The 21,212-nt window shown below is 50.3% G+C and overlaps 2 protein-coding genes across 2 annotated transcripts; one reads left to right on the forward strand and one right to left on the reverse strand.

The window, feature by feature from the left end:
* Window positions 1-4,169: 4,169 nt before the first annotated feature.
* On the forward strand, window positions 4,170-9,525 carry TGME49_272280 (PP2C, putative). Its single transcript, XM_018781653.1, has 8 exons — window positions 4,170-5,605; window positions 5,903-6,030; window positions 6,352-6,511; window positions 6,807-7,107; window positions 7,478-7,585; window positions 7,874-8,017; window positions 8,612-8,727; window positions 9,217-9,525. Exons 1-8 carry the CDS (start codon window positions 4,454-4,456, stop codon window positions 9,322-9,324), a joined length of 2,217 nt encoding a protein of 738 aa, XP_018636689.1. The 5' UTR covers window positions 4,170-4,453; the 3' UTR covers window positions 9,325-9,525.
* A 1,053-nt stretch (window positions 9,526-10,578) lies between these two features.
* Window positions 10,579-18,163, reverse strand: TGME49_272270 (radical SAM domain-containing protein; the record flags this gene model as incomplete). Its single annotated transcript, XM_018781652.1, has 8 exons — window positions 10,579-10,663; window positions 11,146-11,252; window positions 11,660-11,717; window positions 12,205-12,308; window positions 13,071-13,636; window positions 14,239-14,341; window positions 14,807-14,955; window positions 15,835-18,163. 8 exons carry the CDS (start codon window positions 18,161-18,163, stop codon window positions 10,579-10,581), a joined length of 3,501 nt encoding a protein of 1,166 aa, XP_018636688.1.
* Window positions 18,164-21,212: the final 3,049 nt, after the last annotated feature.

Below are 21,212 nucleotides of genomic sequence, written 5' to 3' on the forward strand. Positions count from 1 at the left end.
CGTTTCGTCACCTAATCACCTTTTGAGTCCGCATCAGTGCCAAGACATGAAGACTCTTCTGTGAAAGTCGACTTTCTTCTGAGTGACGTTACCGATTCTAAGAAAGGGGGAAGGAATATATTCGTCGATCTCTGAGGGATTCCGTAGGCCGCCAGGAAGAGGAGAACTAGAAAGCCATGTACCAGTGTACACATTTGGTCTGACGCATGCTGCGGCTGTCCGTGTGGGGCCCGTTCGGGTACCTTCGGTACTGCGACAGCCGAGGCGAATACGATTATGTGGTACATTGCTCGTCTAGCTTTTCTTTCGGATTGGTTTTCGCACCGTTTCACGTTGCCTCTTTGTCTCCTCTCTTCTTCCTTTGGCGTTTTGCTTCTGTTCGTCTCAGTAGATCTGTGGTTGGACAGTCGCTGGTAAGATCTGTGGAATTAATTCGAGAAAGACATTTATGTTCAGATTCGTGTGAGCCCACGAGCTTCCTGGGGGAAGAGGTGGCATACAGCAAGAGCTCTATGAGTTTATTCTGACCAGGGCGGTGACACCACTATACCATTGGTGGCATCCTCGGCCATCGAGTGCCCGACTGCAGCTGAACGCAGTATTCCGCGAGTCCCTTACTCCTGGGCCATCGAGGTTGAACCAACAGTGAATTCTGGAAAACGTCACACAAAGCGCATTATCTTGTAAAGGGCCGGAATTCTATTCAACACACAAAGACGTCACATAAAACTTAATGAAAAGGCCGGCACTCCTAGATCAGCATCGACCCCCTCCAGTAGAGAATACCTGGAAATGCGTTTGCTCACCGCTTCCTCAGTTGATAATTCTCACGCATGTTCTATTTTCTACTCCCGTCTTTTTCTGGAAACAGTTCTGGATATTTCTGCGTTATGGAGAGGACAGCTTTTGAATGACGTACAACGGGCTTTTCCGATGTTCCACAGAAAGCTCCTTGACACTCATCGAGATTTGCAGGTGTTCATGATCTACAATCTGGTACCCTTTTTCTGTTTCTCAACATCCCTGTAACTGGTGTTGCTTAGAGGGCGAACGGCTTCGCGTGCCTTTTCAGGAGCATATGAAATGTTGCCTTACTTGTTAACATTGATATAATTATCGTACACGCACTCACCATGATGTTAAGTGATTACCAAGAGAACTTTGGTAGCCTCTTTCCTAATGCTACGCTGTACGGTATTCGCGGATCGGATTGTTCGCCTGGTAGCTGCTTAGTAAGCGGACGAACGCTTTCTGCTCCTGGTGGATACGGATAATACTCGACTCCTCTAATGTTGAAGCGCTAGTGCTATGCGGACAATGCCGCGCCGCGAGCGACACTGGGCGACGGTGGAAGCAATGCAGGAAATTAGTCAGCATCTCGGGACATCTCTGCTTTAAATGCTTCAAGACGGCAAGCCTAGTTCAGTACTGCTTCGCAGCCCGTTCAGTCTCGTTCGAATTCCGGGTGTCTCTATCTTTTCTGGGTCTTGCTGTGTAACGCCAACAGTGACACTCCTCTGGCTGCTAGAAAATGGTACTGATGTAGTTCCCCCGATAAAATGTGCCTTTTCCGTCTCAGACAGAGCCAACAATCCTTTAGCTAGTTACGAATAAAGGTTTACAATTAGCAAATACTATTTGTGTACGGGCACACGGAAACCAGATCACCAGAAAAAGGGGTAATGATGGAGAGATGCTGGAGACGAGTAAAGCTTAAGATATCCCAACAGGCAAGACACCGCAGGAGCTGTCAAGAACACATGCAGCTCCACACGGCCTAACTAGCTTCTCCTCCAAATTTTCGAAGGAGCGCTTGCTTTGTCGTGGAAGGTCTAAAACAGTCACGAGTCCGATCAACCAGCAACTACAACGTTGTCTCCGGTGCCCTTGAGATGTAAAATCTCAGTCGAGAGGATGATGAAAACGTTTCACCTTTCCACTTGCAGTGGCATTCACACGATGAAGCATATGAGGCGGAATCGGCGCAAACACAGAGCTGCTGCCGTTAGAAAGCAATACGTTGGCTAGACAAAATGCCACAGTCGTTCTCCCTACGTCGAAGCAACTTCGGCTGGTTCAACACCAGGGATCGATCTGAGGTAACACCAGCAACTCGTTTGGTGTCCAAACACTGACGCACTTGCAGAGTGTGGCGGATGCAGGTATACGAAAGTGACAACTTTAAACGTAGGTATTAGCGACATTTGATCGACAAGCCCCTTTCTCGTATTTTTATCGCAGGGTACTGTTCTCAAGAACAGCGGCAGTCCAAAAACAACTGGCTTCGTCTTTTCATCCGCACGAGCCAAAAAGTCCGGCCTCCGAGAAAGTCCGCTTCTTGCCTCCCCTCTGGGTAATACGTGTGGGTGAACATACATGTAGACAATGGTTTACGCGTTCTGTTGCCAATTATCCTCTTCGGAAGCATATAGGCCACTGATCGATGCAGTGGCTTTCATGTCTGCGTTGGTGTACATTCTGTGTCTTGGTTTCAAACTGTTGCATGGTTCCCGAAGGTACTGCTGCTCGCCAGTATGACACACTTTACTGAAGAACGCATTTCGTACCCGTCGCTCCAACAGGTCGCATTCAACTTCCCTGCAGACTAGCAATATGTCCTTTCGAACTTCGAAATCCGTGAGAACACTCGCTTGCGCCGGTAGTCCCTTACTCTTTTTCCTCCGCGTGGTTTGTCTGAGTGCCCCGCTCCTCTCTTTTCAAGTTTAAAGAACAAGTTGTCTGTACCACACCATTTTCGCGGAGCGTGATATTTTCTCTACCTGCGGGAACACACGAAGGCCAGTAAAGCGAAATGCCTTTTCTGCTCGGTCAGGCAAAGTGTAAATACTCTCTTCAAACGTTCGAGCTGTTTTCCCTGTGTGTTCCTTGTGCCTCCCAATTGATGCCTGAGAATATGGTGGCGCTCGATCTAAACGCAAACTAGCCGAGCAACAGCAGGTTCTGTCGACGTGGCTTTTACGGATAACTTCCAGAAAAAAGTCACTCACAGAAACCTGCGGCCAGCTGTCCCGTTCTCCTCTCTACCTCACCACTCATATCCGCTGTTTGGTATGTAAATAGATGCATGTGTACTTCCTTTCACAACCCTACCCACTTTACTACTGGGAGTTGGCATGATTATTCGGAGTCTTCCATGACGACTTCTTATCATATTTCGCACCACTCAACTCACGTCCCCACCCCTAGCTAGGCTCGTTTTTCCTTCTATATCTGTTTCTTTGGGTTTGGAGGCAGATCGTTTCCTGCTGCCCCGGCACAACATTGGAATGCATGTATTCCTCTGGTTACTCTCAATCGGCGCATGCCACTCTTGTGTGATTCCTTGTTTCGGTATTGTGAAATAATCTTTGTCTCTATCGAAATACAACTGTGTTTGCGTCGTTGTGCCTGTTGCAACTACCGCATCCGATCAGGTGGTGTCCGTGGTCGTCCCTATCTTTTCCACATCCGGACCCGTGATTGGCATTCTGTTCTCATCTTCCGGGTTGTAAAGCATTGGCAACGCGGCACGGTGTGGAAAGTACGGGAATCCATAAGCGTCGTTTACCTGGGGTTCGGCTTGCAACAGTGAGGCTCAACCTCTCCAATGTCTTCGTCTTTTTCTAAGCTTAGAGCCCACTTTCATCTACCTAAACAACGAAGAACAGACGTAGAACAAAGCGTGAGCATGGGGACATGTGCGTCCAAACTTGGTGCCGTCTCCTCAGCTTCGACCGCCCGCCAGGCTCCGTCTAGAGGTCAGTCCGTAATCTCTCCTTGTACGTTTCTTTTAAACTGACAAGGATCTCTCATCCTCAAGGTTACCACAGATACACAAAACAGATATTCATGTGCATTTTTCTACAAAACGTTGATCGCCACCTGCCTGTTTCAGTAGACAGTCAAATCCGAGGCCTAGAGAGTTGTCCAAATCTGTACCATTAGTTCCTTCATTTATGTAGAATAGCGCCTCTTCAGTCATAAAAATGAATCCATGTATATCGTATTCATTTATCGATGATGCTCTAGCTGAGTCGCCACAGAAGGATCGCGACTCGCAGCAGTTTGGTGTCATCTGTTGGTCTAGGCATCTTCGTGCATCCTCGTACGAAGATCAACGCCTATGTACTGTGTTTCAGGCGCAGGAGAAGGCAACCAAGTTCGTTTCCATACGCAAGCCAGTAATCAGTCGCACAGCAAGAGTCGTCACTCAAAGAACTCTGACTTTTCCTTTTCTTCAGCTAACCGTGCGGTTTTGGGGAAGTTTCTTGCTACGCCAGGTTGCCAGTCCGGCTCGGAAGGTGTGCCATCACATCAGCAGTACCCCCATCACTACGATACTTCACCCTTGTCGTCCACAAATCGCCACGACGCAGAAGATCTCCGAGGAAGTGTAGATACCATAGAGGGAGAGTCGCGTTCCCTGTTTGCAAAACGGATCTCTTCGGAACCCATGAATGGATCACAATCACAAATTACACAGTCACAGAGCACTACAGCACCCGCAGGTTCGAGCGGCGGAAGCGTCCGGACAGACGCTAAGGTAGTTGCATCTCATGAATGCACAGAGTCCTGCAGCAGAGGAAGCAAGATGGATGAGCGAAAAAACGGGAACGCAAGAGCGGAGCGAGTCGCCGGGAGCATGGGAAATCCAGATGAAGGGAAGCGCTGCGATTCTCCTTTGGAGGGTCGCGTGTCCTCTTCTACAGAAGGAAGCGGCAAAGGGGTAACCAGTGAAGAACTCGTTGAGGAAAACATGCTCAAGGATTCTCAGGAATCCGAAGAGGAGGTCAAATTGGCCGACAAGAGCGAAGAGCGGCCCAACGTATTGGAGACATGGCCTGGGTCTCCTCAGAGGAGGCGTCGCCTGTCACTCTCTCGTTCTGCAGAGGCTAGGGAAGACAAACTCGAGAAGGCGAGGGGCCAAGCCATCATTGCAGTTGGAAGCGAGGTGCCTGAGGACTTGCTGCTTGCACAGCGCCTCACAAGCACGAGACCACCAAGCGAAAAAACAGAGACAAATGCCGAGAGCGAGAGAGAGCGGCCTTCGTCACTTACACTACAGCCGGAGAGGGAATGCGAAGAGACGACGAAAGCGTCAGAGCGACGCGAAACGGAAACGGATGTGGAAGAAGAGAGCGAATCCCCTGCCCAAGAAACAAAGTCAGACACAGCGGATGGGGTTCGAGGCAAAGCCGGCGAAGACACAGTCCCAGCGAAGAAAACAGAATCCGCACAGGAGGTTCCATCATCAGAAGGAGACAGTAGAGAGCGGCTGCAGTCGTCTGCTTCGTTGCAAGATCCGCAGAGGCGCCGGCTTTCCGTCTCTCGGTCTCCGACGGTGTCGTCGCCCGAGAGAGCTGGAACGGAAGAGACCGAGCGAGGGCACACGGCCTTGACTGTCGAAGGAATAGGAAGGAGGAGGGGAAGCGAAGAACGAGAGACGCCGGAAAGAGGAGACAAGGAAGAAGGAAAGGAACAAGTAAAGAGAGAAACAGCAGGAGGAACTCGGTCTTCGTCACCACAGAAACAACGTGGGAAATCGACCACACGGAGACTTAGCGTCGCCGGACTTTCCAGCGAACGGACCCAAAGTAACTTCGAGGTACGCTTGTTACAACATTGAAACTCCAGTGCAGTGTGTGCGTCAAAAGAAAACCCACGCGTGTACATTGACCTCTGTGTACAACTATGGACACACATATAAAAACATGTTCGCGTACGTAAATTTATTTGAAGATCCAGATTGAGTGCTGCTCACGCTTCAGATGCTGACGTTTAACTCTCTGCGCTTTCACACAAAAGAGTTCATACATTACATCTGTTTGGTTCATGGAAGCTGAGGAAATGGCGCCTGTGTGTGTGTCATGCGAGAAACTTAACTGTTCAACGTTTTCTGCAGGACAAAAAAGTTGAGAAGCATGGACAGGCAGCCCAACAAGATTCACTAAACCAGTTTGGTATTGGCATGTGCTGTAAAAAGGGCTTCAAACCGGAGTCTCCGAATCAAGATGACTTCTTCATAATCAGGTCAACGCCACAAATATTGCCTCCGGTCTAGTATACAGATTCTCATAAGCCTGAAATGCGAATGTGTCCGACAAACGCGTTTGTAGCACGTACGCTTCTAGGTTCTTTCAGCCGTCCGGTATTCGACACGGTAGACTGTGAAACACCATTCCAGGCTCTGACTCATCGGTGCAGCTTATTGCTTCTTCGCGTTTCGTTGCTAGGGGGGCAAACATGCGTTGACGCCTCTGGTACGCCTAGGAGGTCACGCACTATTTCCAACTGGTGATTGTTGAGTGGTTGGCACTAATCGTTCTACACTTTGTTTCCATTCTCCTGCAGAGTGGACAAGTGGTCGCTGTACGGTGTCTTTGATGGTCATGGGCCCTTTGGTCACGATGTGAGCAACTACGTGCAAAAGGAATTACCGGCGAGGCTGCTCTACGGCGAGCCACGTTTTCTAACGTTTCCCCTTCGCGCGCTGCAGACGTCGTTCACAACGGTAGGAACATGCAGGGACCGCTACTTATGAAGCAGCAACTGTCCATACCTTATACAACACCTACACCGGCATTTTGGCTTCTCTAAATCAATATCTAGACGCACGAATAATATGCATATACAACCCAAAGGGGGGCGGTTGCAAGTATGGATAAATCTTATGTTTGGTATGGTCGTTGTGGGTGAGCTATTTTTTGTAGATTCGTCCGTGCATTTCTTTTCCTTGTTTCCTTTTTGTGTGAATACTGTGAGTCACATGGGCTCTTGGTTTCATTTGTGTTTGTGTGTGACCCTAGATACACCGCGAGCTGGAGGATCAAACTGACGATGCTATGAGCGGTGCAGGCGGGATTGATTGCAGCATGAGCGGGACGACAGCCACGGTTGTTCTCCACATTCACGCGCTGAAGAAATTGTTTGTTGCTCACGTCGGGGACAGTCGCGCCGTGATTGCGCGAAGAGAACATGCGAGCTCCAGAGCAGTTGCCGGCGGATCCGATGGTTTTCGACAGGAAACACGCAATGACAGCCGGATGCTGCAGCAACAAACCAGTTCCGAACCTCGGGAAACAGCAGAGGATCGAGGCTGCCGAAGTGGTGAGCGAATTTCGTTTTTGAGAGGTCTGTCTTTGTCGTACTTTAAATGGGACACAGATACCGAACGCCAGGTCCGACCTCAAACGAGAAGCGAGCTGTGCGTGAGATTTCTCTGGCAGCATATATCACGTTGGGTCTCGAGTAATTTACTGAGGATGCGCTAGTGAGGATACACTCTCAGATGAGAAAAGCCAGAACTTCTATGTGCTCGAATACCCTGGAGAATTTTTTCTCTGAAACTCAAGCGCCACAACGGTAACCCAGTGCGTTTCGAACAGAAGGGCAACCGTCGATGGACAGAGCTACCAAAAAGGTAGTAGCTCAAAAAACGCGCGAAGGTTAAAACTGGATTCGAATCGTGTGTTCTCAGCGGGAACAGGCACCGACTGCCGCCCTCTATCGCGACTCATGGCATTTGACCTAACAAACGACCACAAACCCACCAACGAAATCGAGAAACAACGCATTATGAAAGCAGGTTCGTTGCGTTCACTTCAATTTATGCATGGCCTCGATGTGCTTGTAAAAATGATGACTTGCACGGCTCCTTTGGAATGTATACACATTCACAGAGTCAAACCTATATATATATATATATATATGTATATGCTTTTAATGCGCGTGGTTGTTCATGCTCGCTTCAGATGGTGATTGACTGGAATTCGAAACGTATCGGAGTGCTTCTGCAGTCTCAAGCAAATCGGCGACACGCCAACCCCCCCTCTGTTAAGCGTTAGCTTTTCTGTGCGGTCACTCTCCTGTATAGGCGGTCAAGTTCGTCGGCTAGAGGGTGACGTTCCTCACCGCGTGTTTTTGAAGAATCGCCTTTTTCCGGGTCTTGCCATGAGTCGCGCTATTGGAGACACAATTGCCACGCAAGCAGGAGTTATTCCAGACCCTGAAGTCCGAGGTCAGAAAGAAAGCATCGGTTCCTCGTTTGTGCGCGTCCGCTTGCGATAGCGATTCGTCATTTAATGATTCCCCGCTGTTGAGGGCATCTAGGGAGTGATTCTCTTTCTTGCCGGGGTGATTTAGGCTACCAGCAGAGCCAAAGCGACGTCTAGAGCTCGTCTCTCAATGCGATTACTGTTTATCAGTAAACCATTTCCGCTTCTTACATCGATTTCCTTGCAGTTCACAGCGCCAGACAGCAGTTGGTGGTTGAACTGCACTACGCTGGATCCAATAGGCAGTTTCCCTGTCTCGCCGAGTGACTTGTCTTACAGGCCCGGAGCTTATCAGTCTCCTAACAGTGTCGTCAATCTCAATTTCTCTATTTTACTGTATGTGTCTCTTCCCATCACCTTGTGACTTCCCGATCATCTGACATTGCCCCCCTGGCATTCCACGCTTGATTCCACTTCAAGCAAACCACACAAGTCCTAGGTCCGCGTGCCCGAGGTTCAGGGCGACCGTAATCACTGTGTAAGATCGTCAATGCTGTTACACGTAGATGCATGTAGATGAACAATTGTGTGAAATCGCCTGGATCCTTATCTTTCAGAGTACGAAATCCTTGAAGGCCGCGACGAATTTCTTCTGATTTGTTCCGATGGTGTCTGGGAGTTTATTTCCTCACAAGAGGCTGTCGACATGGTTTCCACTTTCGGACGCGATAACGTACGGTTCGGCTAAGCTGTTTTGTCCGATCCCTTTTGCTAGGTAGTGGCAGCTGTAGGTAAACCCCTCTATATGTTTTGCTGGTGGTCCTCATTCTCTGTCCCCTCCTCACCTTTCTTAACTTGGCGTTGTGTATATACCTATCTGCATGTACGTACTTTGTTCATGTTACCATCGCTACGCTTTGAGTCTCTTTAGCGACACAGCTTGCTATCAGGCCTTCACTGAAAAGCAATTGTGTAGAGAGATTTTATTTTTATGTACTGGCAATTGCGTCAATACTCAAGGAGGGGTATGTTGTTTTGTGTGTTCAAAGAGAGGACTGAACACGACCCGCGTGTCAGTGTAGCCTGTTATATAGACTTGACGGTTCATACGGCCGGCAGATGAAGACAGCAAGAGTAAACGGAGGGATGGGGTGTCTGTGGCATCTCACTCGCAAGCCGAAATCATCGGATTATATCATGTCTGTTCCGGAACTACGTCCAGGTTCAGAAGGCATGCGATGCGATCGCCAGAGAAGCATGGAAGCGTTGGATTGATGAGGAGCACAACGTCGTCGACGATATTACTGTCCTCGTTATCTACTTCCCTTGAATGCATACGCAAAAACTCCTGTTTTCTTCGGAATACCAGACATTCCGAAACGTTGTACGCCGGCTACGCGGACACAGACACTCCTAGAATCTACGGATCTGGAGAGTGCCACATATGAGTGTGCATTACAAGGGAATTAGCAAGAGAAATGTGGTAAACTAACGGAAAGAGGCGCAGCTGTATATATATATATATATATATATATATACCTAGACAGGTGCAGGGATGTCTCTGCACACACGCAGGTAATTGTGCCCCCATACATCACGATATATTTATACGTTTGTGGCATTGACTATCACGCTATGCAAAACCGGGTCACTGTCTGTCAGACTTGGCGTTTCACAGGAAAATATTTGGTTCTCCCCGAAGAAGTTGAGTAATAAGTGGATCGTGCGTGCGTGTACCATACACCCTCGTGTGTCCGTACTCCCATCTACATGTGCGCCTACGCTGGTTCATGTTGACTTCCGCCGGCTGTAAGTGGTGCCTTAGGTGTTGTGTGACGGAACAGGTTCATGTAGGTTGCGATAGGCGCACCCTTGCTACAACAGGTTTCCTTGCGACTCGCTGTCCACATGCTAGACCAGAACGAGTGACCCTGCACTCTGCGAATCGACCCGACGTATCTGCCCTGATTCTTGCAGAAACCACACCGAATACAAATTTGCCTTCTGGCATAAAAAGTCTGTATACCCTTCCAATAGCGGCAAGCACTCAGTTGGGAGTGTTGCTGAAATTGCTGTCGGGAGCGGCTCTCGTTGCGGGCAGTTTCCATTCCTCATTCAAACGCTCTTCCGCGGCGGAGTGCCACATACATCCGCCGTGTGTGGGCTTCAACAACGGACAACAACAATTATTAGGAGAATCAGGAACCACAACAACATGCCATGTTTAGGGAGACACAGATATTTTTACTTTGGATGCAGTTACCACTGTATAAAAAGAAAGCGACTCCATACAAAGCACTGCCTTGGGGGTTTAGGATTTAGAGAGAACCGTCAACAAACGTGAGCGCAGGACACATTAGTCGATACAAAGAGTTAAATAAATTAGAGATCCGTACAAGCTTTGTGATCCGCAAGACGGATACGAGTGAGAATGGAACCTGTGGCAGGTGCTCCTTCATAGGCAAGCGACCAAACTTCAGCTGATGACTGCAGAACGTCTGGCCTCTGGCCTGTTTATATTTGAGGGAGGGAGATGTGCCTCAAAACAAAGTGTCAGGTCGCCACTGCGGTTCTCCCCTCTGCTTCAGTCTGCCCCATTTGCATTTTCCCCCTGTTCGGTTCGGGCTTTATCGCGGAGGAGGCGCTTCTGTTTCCCCTTGGAGAAGACCCTACATAAATGAACAAATCACAGGATGAAATCGACGACTCTTTGATGGCAAATAAACAAATAATCCTCTTGCGATAACGCACAGCTGACGAAGCCGACGAGCAGAGGGAGGAAGTCGTGCGTCCGTTCGCAGGCAAAATTACGCAAGGTGTACAGGAACTGCGTGTAGACTCTCATCTAAGTGACTGGCGATCGACTGCTTCTGGAAACGCATGCATGGACCACGGGCGAATCCGTTCAAAACTACGTGGCAACTGACAAAGCGGAAACACAAACGCATCCAAAATACTTGACGTATGCCTCGTTGGCACCGAAAAATTCGGCGCTGCCTGACATGGCGGACGTTAGGTCCAATGCCTCGTTATGCATTACAGTTCACATGGCTCCTGGCACACTGATATCCTACAAACAACGACCAGGCAAGGATGCACACTTTGTCGACACAGTGTGGATAATGACCCACGAATATAGAGACTCTCGTACCTTTTCTCCAACGGGCTGAACCCCGCTTCGGCACTTCCATAGACAGCCCAAGAAGGCGTTGGCGCGCAGTAGTCAAATCCGGTGAAGGTTGTGTTGCCACTGGTTGCCTGGAAAAAATAGTGAGAAGACAACAGAAAAAGATATACAGCCGACAGCAAATACCGAAACAGGTGCAAGACACGTCTATTAAGTAAGGTGGGGATATGAGTTGTCAATCGACCTCGATGTGCCTGTTTTCTATTCACGTCGCATGCGTGTGTAATTTGCTAATTTCCTGCTTGACCCGTACAACCAGACGCGCCCTCAACGGAGATCTCCGCACAGCACGAAACGACAGACGCACCAAACTCGAAGAGGAGAGAGAAGAAAGGTAGAGGAAAGACGGTAGGCACACGGCAGAGAAGCGAAAGGGGGAAATGGCATTCGTCACGGAATGCGCCAAATGACTAACACTCCGGCGAAGCGTGAAGCTCGACAGAAATGCAGTTAAAGAGAAGCTGCTCCGAAGCCTTACCAGCTGGTGAAATTTGTCGTAATCAATCCACGTGTGCCATACACCGTCCCTTCGATATCTGTCCATCCCACAATCAAGGCCAAGAAAAAGCGTTTCTGGAATATCACATTCAGACCCATGGATTTGCAGAGGGGCAACTGAGACCAACGAGGCAGACGCCGCATGGTGCGCCATGTGATTCATTACTACTTTTCCACAATATAGATGTAATATTTACATAGATACATAAGCGTTAAACACGAAGTGGCCATGATAATAGTTCTACGTAGACCTCTTGGATGTGTGTAAATAAAAATATGCATGGCAAGGGTACTATGAATCGCTGTCTCCCCCCCAGTACATATAGACAGATAGGTATACTGAGCATATAATTTCTTGCCTTCCCTCCGTACGTATCCACGCGGATCACTCAATCAGTAAAACACACTAGATTATATTCATGTATTCGCACCTATAGGTATATATATATATGTATATATATATATATATATATATATATTGATACAGGCAGATCAAGGCTATGCCGCCAGGGACTCCGTACTTACGAAGTTTTGGCGATGAGAACACAACACGAGTGGCGATGCTCGCATGCAATCGCATAGTCCCCCGTAGGTAGGGCGTCGCAGAGAGTTTGACAGAAGGCAACAACCTGAGGCCAACGGAGGAAACCGCAGCGAGAAAGCGATTAAACCCTGCCGAGAACAGACGTAAGATGAGGGCGGAAAGAGCGCCAAAGAAAGGAGAAACGCAAACGCGAGGAAAAGGCACAGGGTGACGGCCGGAGCGATCACAGATGAGAAGAACAAACGGAACAACGAGATCGCGACAGCCGAGAGCGAGCGAAGGCCGCGAAAGTGAGGGGGCTGCAGAAAGGTTTAACAGGAGTGTTGTTCAAATATAAATATAAAAGGCAAATACGAAGGTACGGGAAGGTTGTCCGCAGACGAGAATCGGCGATGGATATACCGCTACATGAAAGATGCCGCTACTTGCGACAGGGGAAATAGCAAATGGTGACATACACGCACAAAAACCTGTAAGAGACAAGCGCGTACCACCAGGGACCAAGCAAACCCTTGGCAAACTGTCACTTCTGTCTCTATATGTGGACAGGTCCTCGTCATATACATGTCTATATGTACATTTTTACGGAAACGAATACCTGTATTCATGCATAAAAATATACGTTAAATGCAGAAACGCGTCACTCACGATGAGGAAGAAAAACGGAGCGTAAGCGACAGGAATTACATGCACTGGAAGTTCCGCAAGGCTCTCTATGTCTCGCGATTCCAAAACAGAATGTCCCGTTGTACGCACTCCGGCAAATGTAGGCATGCGCATGCAGATGTGCATGAGTTTTTGGCATGGCGATGCCAGTTCCCTTTCCGTGGATATAAATCAGACTGACCTCGTCATGCCACGGAATATTTTTCATGGTTAATTTGGAGTGCTTCGACGTTCCTGCGTAAGTCACAGCCTTGACTTCAATGAGATCGGGCGATCCTCGCAAGACCAACCGCGCATATGCTGCTGCCGAGCGATCTGTGAGAGACTGTCCCTCTGTCTTCGTTTTGCCCCGTTCTTTGTCGGCTTTTTCACCAGTTGTCTCCTCTCGGATCGCAGCCCGACTCTGAGGTGTCTCCTCTCCCGGCGACTTTTCCTGGCCGCCTTCGGTCCGAGGAGACAAGCACCCGCAGGCAGTCTCGGCATAGTCGTCTTTGTTTCCAGAGGTCGCCGGTCGACAGCACATGCGTTCAACCTCATTTATGGAGTTTTCTCCAACAGCGGAGGCAGCAGCTGAACTGCCTTGTGGTTTTGCGCCAGTGTGACATTCTTTGGAAACATTTGCAGAAGGGTCGTCCATGTTGTACCCCCCGACGAGAGTCAAGCGATACACCGTCCGCTGCCGTTTCTCTTTCAGAAGGTCGAGGCAAAAAAGGAAGCGCTCCCAGTAGTCCGCAAACAGCGGTTGGTCTGCAAGGCGAAATGCAACGCTTCGGATGGTGTGAAGCCGCGTTGGCACAGATCGAAACAGCAGTCGGAAAAGGCGCGTGCAACCTCTCAGCACAGATGCAACTCGCAGAAACTGGGGAAAATGGAAACGCCAAAAAACCTAGAAAGGAGTGTCCGTGGGCGACTAGCGCTTCTGCACCAAATAGGTGCATGCGGGGTACGAGAGACAGACAATCACCTAGACCGCTTGAGAGGCCCTCTCGTGGCGTATACACCATCAGAGATGTCTACCAAGAAGAAAATACTTGTGTGTATCGAACTCTGCATGCACCTCTGCAGAAAGCGGCAGAGCAGCTGAGATGCGGGTACATCTTGGATACTTCGGCTCTGTTCTTCTCTCACGAAAAGAAGGCTTCCTCTCAGTCATCACACGACGATCGTCTAGGGGAGAATGGGCTTCAGTGCCTGGAGCCTCCGCGCACTTCCGAGTCGGAAGCGAGCGAAACATGAAAACACTGAAGCAGTACATGACGACAGTTCCTCTGCATCTCTCGTTATGGGCATCCGATATATCTGGGCATTCTAAGCTGCGGTTTAGAGTTGACGATTTAAGCGGCTCTCACCAAGTGTCTTGAGATCTTTGGGATTCGCGGCGTCTACAGACACGTACAGCTGCGTGACTGGCGGCAAGGTTCGCAGAGCCTCAGGAAACTGTGCGTTTGTCACCTGTATACACCGAGGAGATCAAAGGCGAAAGCACAAGGTAAACCAGGGGGCGACGGAGACAGACAGACACATGGACACTAGAGGAACGAAAGAAATCGACGAAAAATACGAAGCGCTCACTGCAGGGGCAGCGTTCGCTTTAAAAGCCGAGTGACTCTCTGTGGGTGAAGATGAACCATCTCATAGGGTATCTTTCAATTTCTTGGTTACACACAGCTAAGCATTGCCCGATAAAAACTGCATGAAACATTCAGCAGCACTCTCGCTTACGCCGAAGAGGCACGTGAGCCCCCTGATTTGCTGCTGAGGCACCTGCCCTCACGTCCTCGGAGGATCAGCCCTGCAGACTGCACAGAACGATGCCCATGTGGCTTCCGCATAAGCAGATTAAGTTCAAATGTGAACGCGGCTATAGCGGCACATGCATCAAAGTGGATGCGGACTCTTGGAAGAAAGTAAACTCACGAGAAATGTGGAAATATGCTGATGGTGAAGAAGCTTCACCAGCTCAGCGATCCGCGGGTACATGATAGGTTCGCCGACCAACGACAAGGCGCAGTGACGAACTTCTGCCCTTGCTGAGGCAAGACGCTCCTCGTTGACTTCTGCCATGCCTGGAAGGAAGAAAAGTCAAAGGATGAGACGACTGAAAATGGAACGAAGCTGGAGGAGGGGCGGGGTACGCTAGGATCTGACAAGAAATCCATTAAAAAAGCGAAGGAACGGAGTTACTCCGGGAAGGCTCCAGGAGGCAACACCCGTAGACGATGGGGGCGCATGGGGGGACATAGAATCAGAAATCAAGTCCACCAACCAGGCACCTCTGAGGCGCGCTAAGGAGGGACATGATAGGAAAGAAAACCGCACACAACCAGACGAAACGATAGAGAGGAGAGGAAAGAGGCAAACAAAATCGGACACACCACTTCATCGGTTCGCAAGGATAGAGGAGACGAGGGGGAGAGACCAGGACAACGACAAGAATGTCTCTGCGGTTGGAAGCTGAAAAAATGAAGTTCGGATGAACCCGGTCCAAATGCATCCACGATCATCACTCCGTGGACACTGCATCAAGCAGTGTCACCTTTCCTGGAACCGCAAGGTCAATTCGATCATTTCATGTCCGCATCGCGGGTGTGTTGCTCCTCCTTCTCGCGAAAGACTCACGACAGATTAGTCTCACCACGTCTCCCTCCTCTCGCCATGACGTCTCGCTTTCTGCCCCACTGTCTCTGTCTATCTGTCACCTCTCAAATCCCAAAGAGCCCCTCTGCCTGTGTTCATTTCTCTACCTGCCTGCATTCGCTTTCTCTGAAGAGTGCTCGACCTGGCTGTTGCGTCCTCTGTCTCGAGGAGTTTGCGCCTTTCTGACAGTATTTTTTCTGGAGCTTTAAGCAGTCCAGTGAAGTAACGGCGTGCAGCAATTCGTAGGAACGTGGTTGTTTGTTGTTCTCATCGCTGGAGCTACATTTACGCATTTTCTTCACTCTCACCTTTGAGTTCCTTGATAGCGGCGAAGTGGTTTTTTAGGCCTTCTTCGACGATGAAGTCGGCGTTGTCTAGTTGCCATCTCCAGGAGGTCCCGACGGGGTTTTTGTGGTGTCTCCAGCAGAAGACGCATTTGTTTGCACACGCTAGAGACGGTGTCAACTCCATGCACTGTGAGGAAGTGATTCCGTAAAACGTGTGTTTGTAGCAGCCTCCTCGGCCCCGGAGTTGCGACTTTGTCCACCGACAAAGCTTCACAGCCGAGTGAGAGCCAATCAACTTGTACCCTTCCTTCTTCAGCTGTGCGGCTTGCTTCTCAGACACCATCGCCTTCTTCTCCGCGGACTTGCCTTTTTTCCCCCTCGCCGCGCTTCCCCGAGATCCTGGCCCGCCCTCGGAACGAGGCCGCGCTTCTCGCCCACATTCCACCATGTCTTCCAGATCGGCGTTTCCCTCTGGGGTTCCACAAGGAGACTGTGAGGCCTCCTTTCCTGAGGCGAAAACAGAGAGGCCGGGAGACCATCCCGGAGCCTCGCCGTCCTCATTATCATCTGACGAGAAGAGCGAAGAGCGATCGCTGCTCTCTCCCCCGCTGTCTGAAGACGAATGGGAGTCTTCAGAAAAGACGGTACTCTGCAGCTCACGGTCCCCACCCTTGGTGTCTATGTCACTCCCTTCACCGGTGGCTCTCTCGTCACCGATCGCATGCATTCGATGTCGTTCGTCTATCGTCTCCGCGCCTGGCAACTCGTGGCTTCCAGCACGACACTCAGCTGCGCCGGCTTTTCTTCCAGCTTTGCCCGAGAGTTCCTTCGGCTTGCCGCTCTTCTGCTCAGTTGCCCGACTCAGCAGACGTATCTGTTCTTTTCGAGAGGCCTTGAGGAAGGCTACGAGACGCCGCAAAACCTCTCCTTCCCAGTTCTTCACCTTCGCCTCGAGCGACCTCTCCGTGTGCGTATCCGACAGCAGAAGAAGTGAAGACGAAGACGACGTCGAAACAGCAGAAGAGGCGCGATGCGTCGACGGAGCCGAGAGAGGCGCAGACGCTCCCTGCGATGTCAGAGGGAGGAAAAGAAGGGGAAGAGCCCCCAGGTGCCCAGTGAGGTTTCTAAACAACGTTTTCGCAGGGCGACAGAAGGTCGGTCGAGGATACTCCGAGCTGCCACAGCCAATCCCTGCAACGAAGCATCTCGACAAAGTATTTTTTCCAACTCGAAAGTCTTTCGTCGCTTCCTCTGCTTCTGCACAGAACGCAGCAGCTGTGGACGGCGGCGAGCCTTGCGCACCCGTCGCGAGGCAAAAGAGAATAAGCAGACGCGTCGGCGACGAAGAAGAGGCGGAGTTGACGGACGCGGAGAGAAAGGCAGAAGAGTATCCTGGAGGAGAGCAGGAAAGGGGGGGTATTAGGTGAGACGCAGCGGTGGATCTCTGATTCGAGGAGATCCCTTGCGATGCTTCGAACGGCAAAGCCGAGCCCTCACTCAACGCAAGGAGATCGTCGAAAGAGAAAAACTCCATCGACTGAATAAGAACCTCAACGCCGCCGCTGTAGGCACGGTCAAGGAACCATAGTTTTCGGCTGGAGAGGCCAGAGGCCACAGGCTCTTGTGTCTCTTTCACTCTTCTCCTGGCGCGTCCGAGAGCTGTCTCTGCAGCGCGACCTCCATCGGAGAAGAAGTCGCTGGAGTCTAAGGCCTCTCTCCCCTTTTTCTCGTTTCCACTTTGTCCTCTCTCCCTTCGATCTCCCCGTCGCTGACATTTCCCCTTTTGTCCATTGACACGGGCACCACGGGCCTGGGGCGACGCGAGAGAATCAGAGGCGCTTGCAGAATCACCGGCAACCTCTTGAATATGTTCTGAAGAGGATATGCCTGTCCAGTCTCCCTTTTCAGAGTCGGCGCCGCCTTCCAAGTCGACTCCGTTACGTTGAGGACCTTTGCTCTCCTTGACGAAAGTCTTTTCTCCGCTGTGCGGTTCCTGAACTGGGAAATCGGCACTCGGCATGTAGGCGTCTTCCTCCCTACGAAGTTGCAGACGCAAAGAGTGGAAGAGTGAGAAGGCGATTGCCGCCGATGTCCCTCCGGAAGACCCAAAGAGAATCAAAATACGAAACGGCGCCTCTCCATTTGTGGTAGGACTCTCTGGTTCCCATGGTTGTGTTTCTGATTCCTGAATTCTTCGAGCATCTTGTTGCTCGGGAGGAGAGAGAGCGTCACCTGTGCTTCCGGAGTAGTGCTGCACATGAGGGGGGTCTGATTCTCTCGAAAAAACGTCCCCTCCGTATTTGGAGAGGACAGAGGAGAGGCGCGGATCGAGGTAGCCAGAGGTCCACATTTTCGCGTCATATCGGCGAAGTCATCTACAAGCGCTTCAAGGAAGTCAGATTTCGCCTCCGAAAACCCAGCTCACGCGGAGGGAAGAAACAGAAGGGGAACAGAGACTCGCAGCGAGACACTCTCACTGGTTGTGCATGTTCAGGCATGAATCTTCATACAGATATACACAATCTTTTCGGCCGAGAGCTCAGTGCAAGTTCCCTAGATCTTATCCCTGAAGAAACGACGGAACACGGTTTTACATGTCTCATTCAAGAGGGAAGGGGGCACGGGGACACTGTGGCATGGCTGTAGACGATTGAACTTTAAAAAGATCATAAAGTAGAACGGAAGAAATGTGAGACATCATCGCTGGCATTGTCGACTTCTTCTGCCTGAAAACTCAACTGGCTTGAGTGAACATGAGACGGTTCAGGTCGACAGAAGATGCTATTTACCACAAAGATCACTTCCACACAGACTCGAGATCTGCAGGGACATCGAAGTGCCACAGTTTTCTCCATCCTAGAAGAAGATAAAGGCAGAGACTGGAGCGGGGGACATGGCATGGGCCTGCAAGAAAACAAATCGAAACTTTGAGGTGAATCGACTCTTCGCTGACTACGCAACTTTTCGCAGCTGCACGCGAGTGCCCCACGATTCATTGGGTGCCTTTGGCGAGCGTCTTGAAATCGTTTTGATGGTTGTTCCTTCCATGTCTTCATCGAATTTTTTGTCTAGATAGACAAGCTGAGAGAGGTATGTTCGCAGTAACGGAGAATCTCGGTGCCTGGCTATCCCCTCCCAACGGGGGCTCTCGTAATTCTCTGTCTCTCGTTTAACCGTCCGTCGCCGCCCGTCACAGCCGAAGAATCAGTTGTTTTCTTCGGAAGGAAATTACTGAGTTCGCCAGAAAACGGAGCCGGCGTGCGCTACTCCGCTGCGCCTCCCTGGACGAGACGAGGGAGATGTCTTTCTGACGATTTCCGCGTTGCTGGGTTGGGGATGTCAGCGCGATTTCTAGCGGCGAGCGTGAGAGAACGCCTAGAGGAGAAGTGAAAAGTGGAAACATGTCGCGTTCGTTGTCTCTCAAATAAACATCAGGGACTAAGGGATGTGGAACGACTACACAAGAAGCCTGCTCCTTTACGAGAACATTGTTGGGTGTCTCTGGTAAAACAGAGAACTGCTGCATCTGGCGCTGTGTCCCCCTGGATGTCTTCGCTGAATCTTGGCAACATGTCCGTCCTCCAGTGGGGCAATATTTCCTGCCAAGTTGAGAAATTCAACCAGAACTTGCCCAGCTACTAAATGAAAGTGAAAATGGGATGGGTACGGCTTTTAGAGGACTAGATCACTGAACCTGGATGTCTCGTGGAGAGAGAGTAACGAAGACAAGGGGGCAAGAACAAGTAGACCCCCATCTCTGACATAGGATACGGGATAGACACCGTTTCAACAGAACGCAAGGCATGTACTATTAGATCTGCACAGAGTGGAAAAATCAAGGATATGTTCATGTGGATCACGTGCGTGAAACCTACCTATAGGATCGAAAGTGGAGCGTATCGCAGCTGTTTTTGAGGGCACCTCTTCCATATCGCAACATGACTTCAAAACCATATGATCTAAACGTATTACCAGTCACGTCTTATTCTTCTTCAGCGAATTCTTGTGCAGGGCTCTTCTATGCCTATGGTTTGCACTCTGAGTCACATACACATCGATACGTCGGTATTTATTCGAACATTGCCTTGAAACAGACATAGAGACTTTCAGATGGATTAATTGCTGTCTCTTGCTGCCGTCGACGAACGCGCTTGTCGGTCTCTCCTTTGCCTTTGCAAGTAGTGAGAATGCATAGGAAGACCCAACTCCAGCGTAAGCTTACCTATCCATTTGCGCGAGTGGTTTTGACACGAAAATGGAGCTATTTGTCGCGTACAAATCTGTGAAGGCGCTGTCAAAAATGTCATTGCCTAGCCTGGATGCCCGGCACCATGTGTGCTGTCAGCACGGCGGAGCACGCGCTTCCCCTCAGACCCCTCTGTCGAGAAGGCATTCCTCTTCACGTCTGCCTCCGAATTCCACGGAAAAAAAAGCTTGCGAGCGCGGGGTCGCCTCAGTTATCTCACAAAGTATTCCTGAGGAGGCTGGGGATATGCGAACTACGGAAGACAGAAATCGCTGTTTGTCTTCCCAGCTCGACTCGTCCCCCTTCAGGCGACGAACGCGTGGTGTTGCTATTCCGAGATTGCGGCGGAGTCCGCTGGATGACGGAAATAAAAAGAACCCTTCTTCAGGGTGTGATGGTACGCCAAGTGACAAGGGGAGAAGCGGTGTTCGTGGTGATAAAGGCAAAGATGGAAACAAACCTGGAAGCGGCGCTTCCGCTTCCAGTCTTGATCGAGTGGCGTCTCTTGCTGTAAGATCGATGGATTCTCAAGGCACGCTTGCGGAAAGAGAACCCCAGGAAAATGTCGGTCTTGCAGAAACCACAGACTGGTCGCCGACGAGGATTCTAGCTTCTCTTTTCTCGAGGAGAACGAGCGAAAGACGCTCTCAAGTGGAGGCAAGCAATCTCGAGAGAGGAAGGGTGGGGCAGACATTCTCCACAATGGACCTCGGCGAAGTCTTTCTCGTTTCCAAACCTCTCAGGAACCCCCTCAAAGACCCCATCGCACCAAGACGCCGAGCGGGGGTGTCAGGTATAGTCTTAGACGTTAGACATTCGCTTATATACATGCATACACAATTGGTGGTTTGACACTTACAAGCCAACCAGGTACCGGCACAGTCTGGCGTGAATGGTAAAAGAACCGTTTGTGCGGTTGGCCTCCTGAGTTCCTACCATCATAGTTCCCTTCATATCAGGTTTCTCCATAAGGAACACGCCACTGGTCCGTCTGTTTTCGTCTAGGATTGTCGAACAAGGCAGGCGATCATTCCGATTCAAACGCGAATAAAGATGAGACTCTTGATAAACGGGAGTGGCCAGAAGAAGTCGAAGAGCGAAGGCCAACAGACCACACGCGTCCGTATGCCCCCGGTGGTGGTGCGTTCCCACA

This window comes from Toxoplasma gondii, chromosome VIII, assembly GCF_000006565.2.
Source record: "Toxoplasma gondii ME49 chromosome VIII, whole genome shotgun sequence".
In the NCBI taxonomy this organism is placed as follows: Eukaryota; Apicomplexa; class Conoidasida; order Eucoccidiorida; family Sarcocystidae; genus Toxoplasma; species Toxoplasma gondii.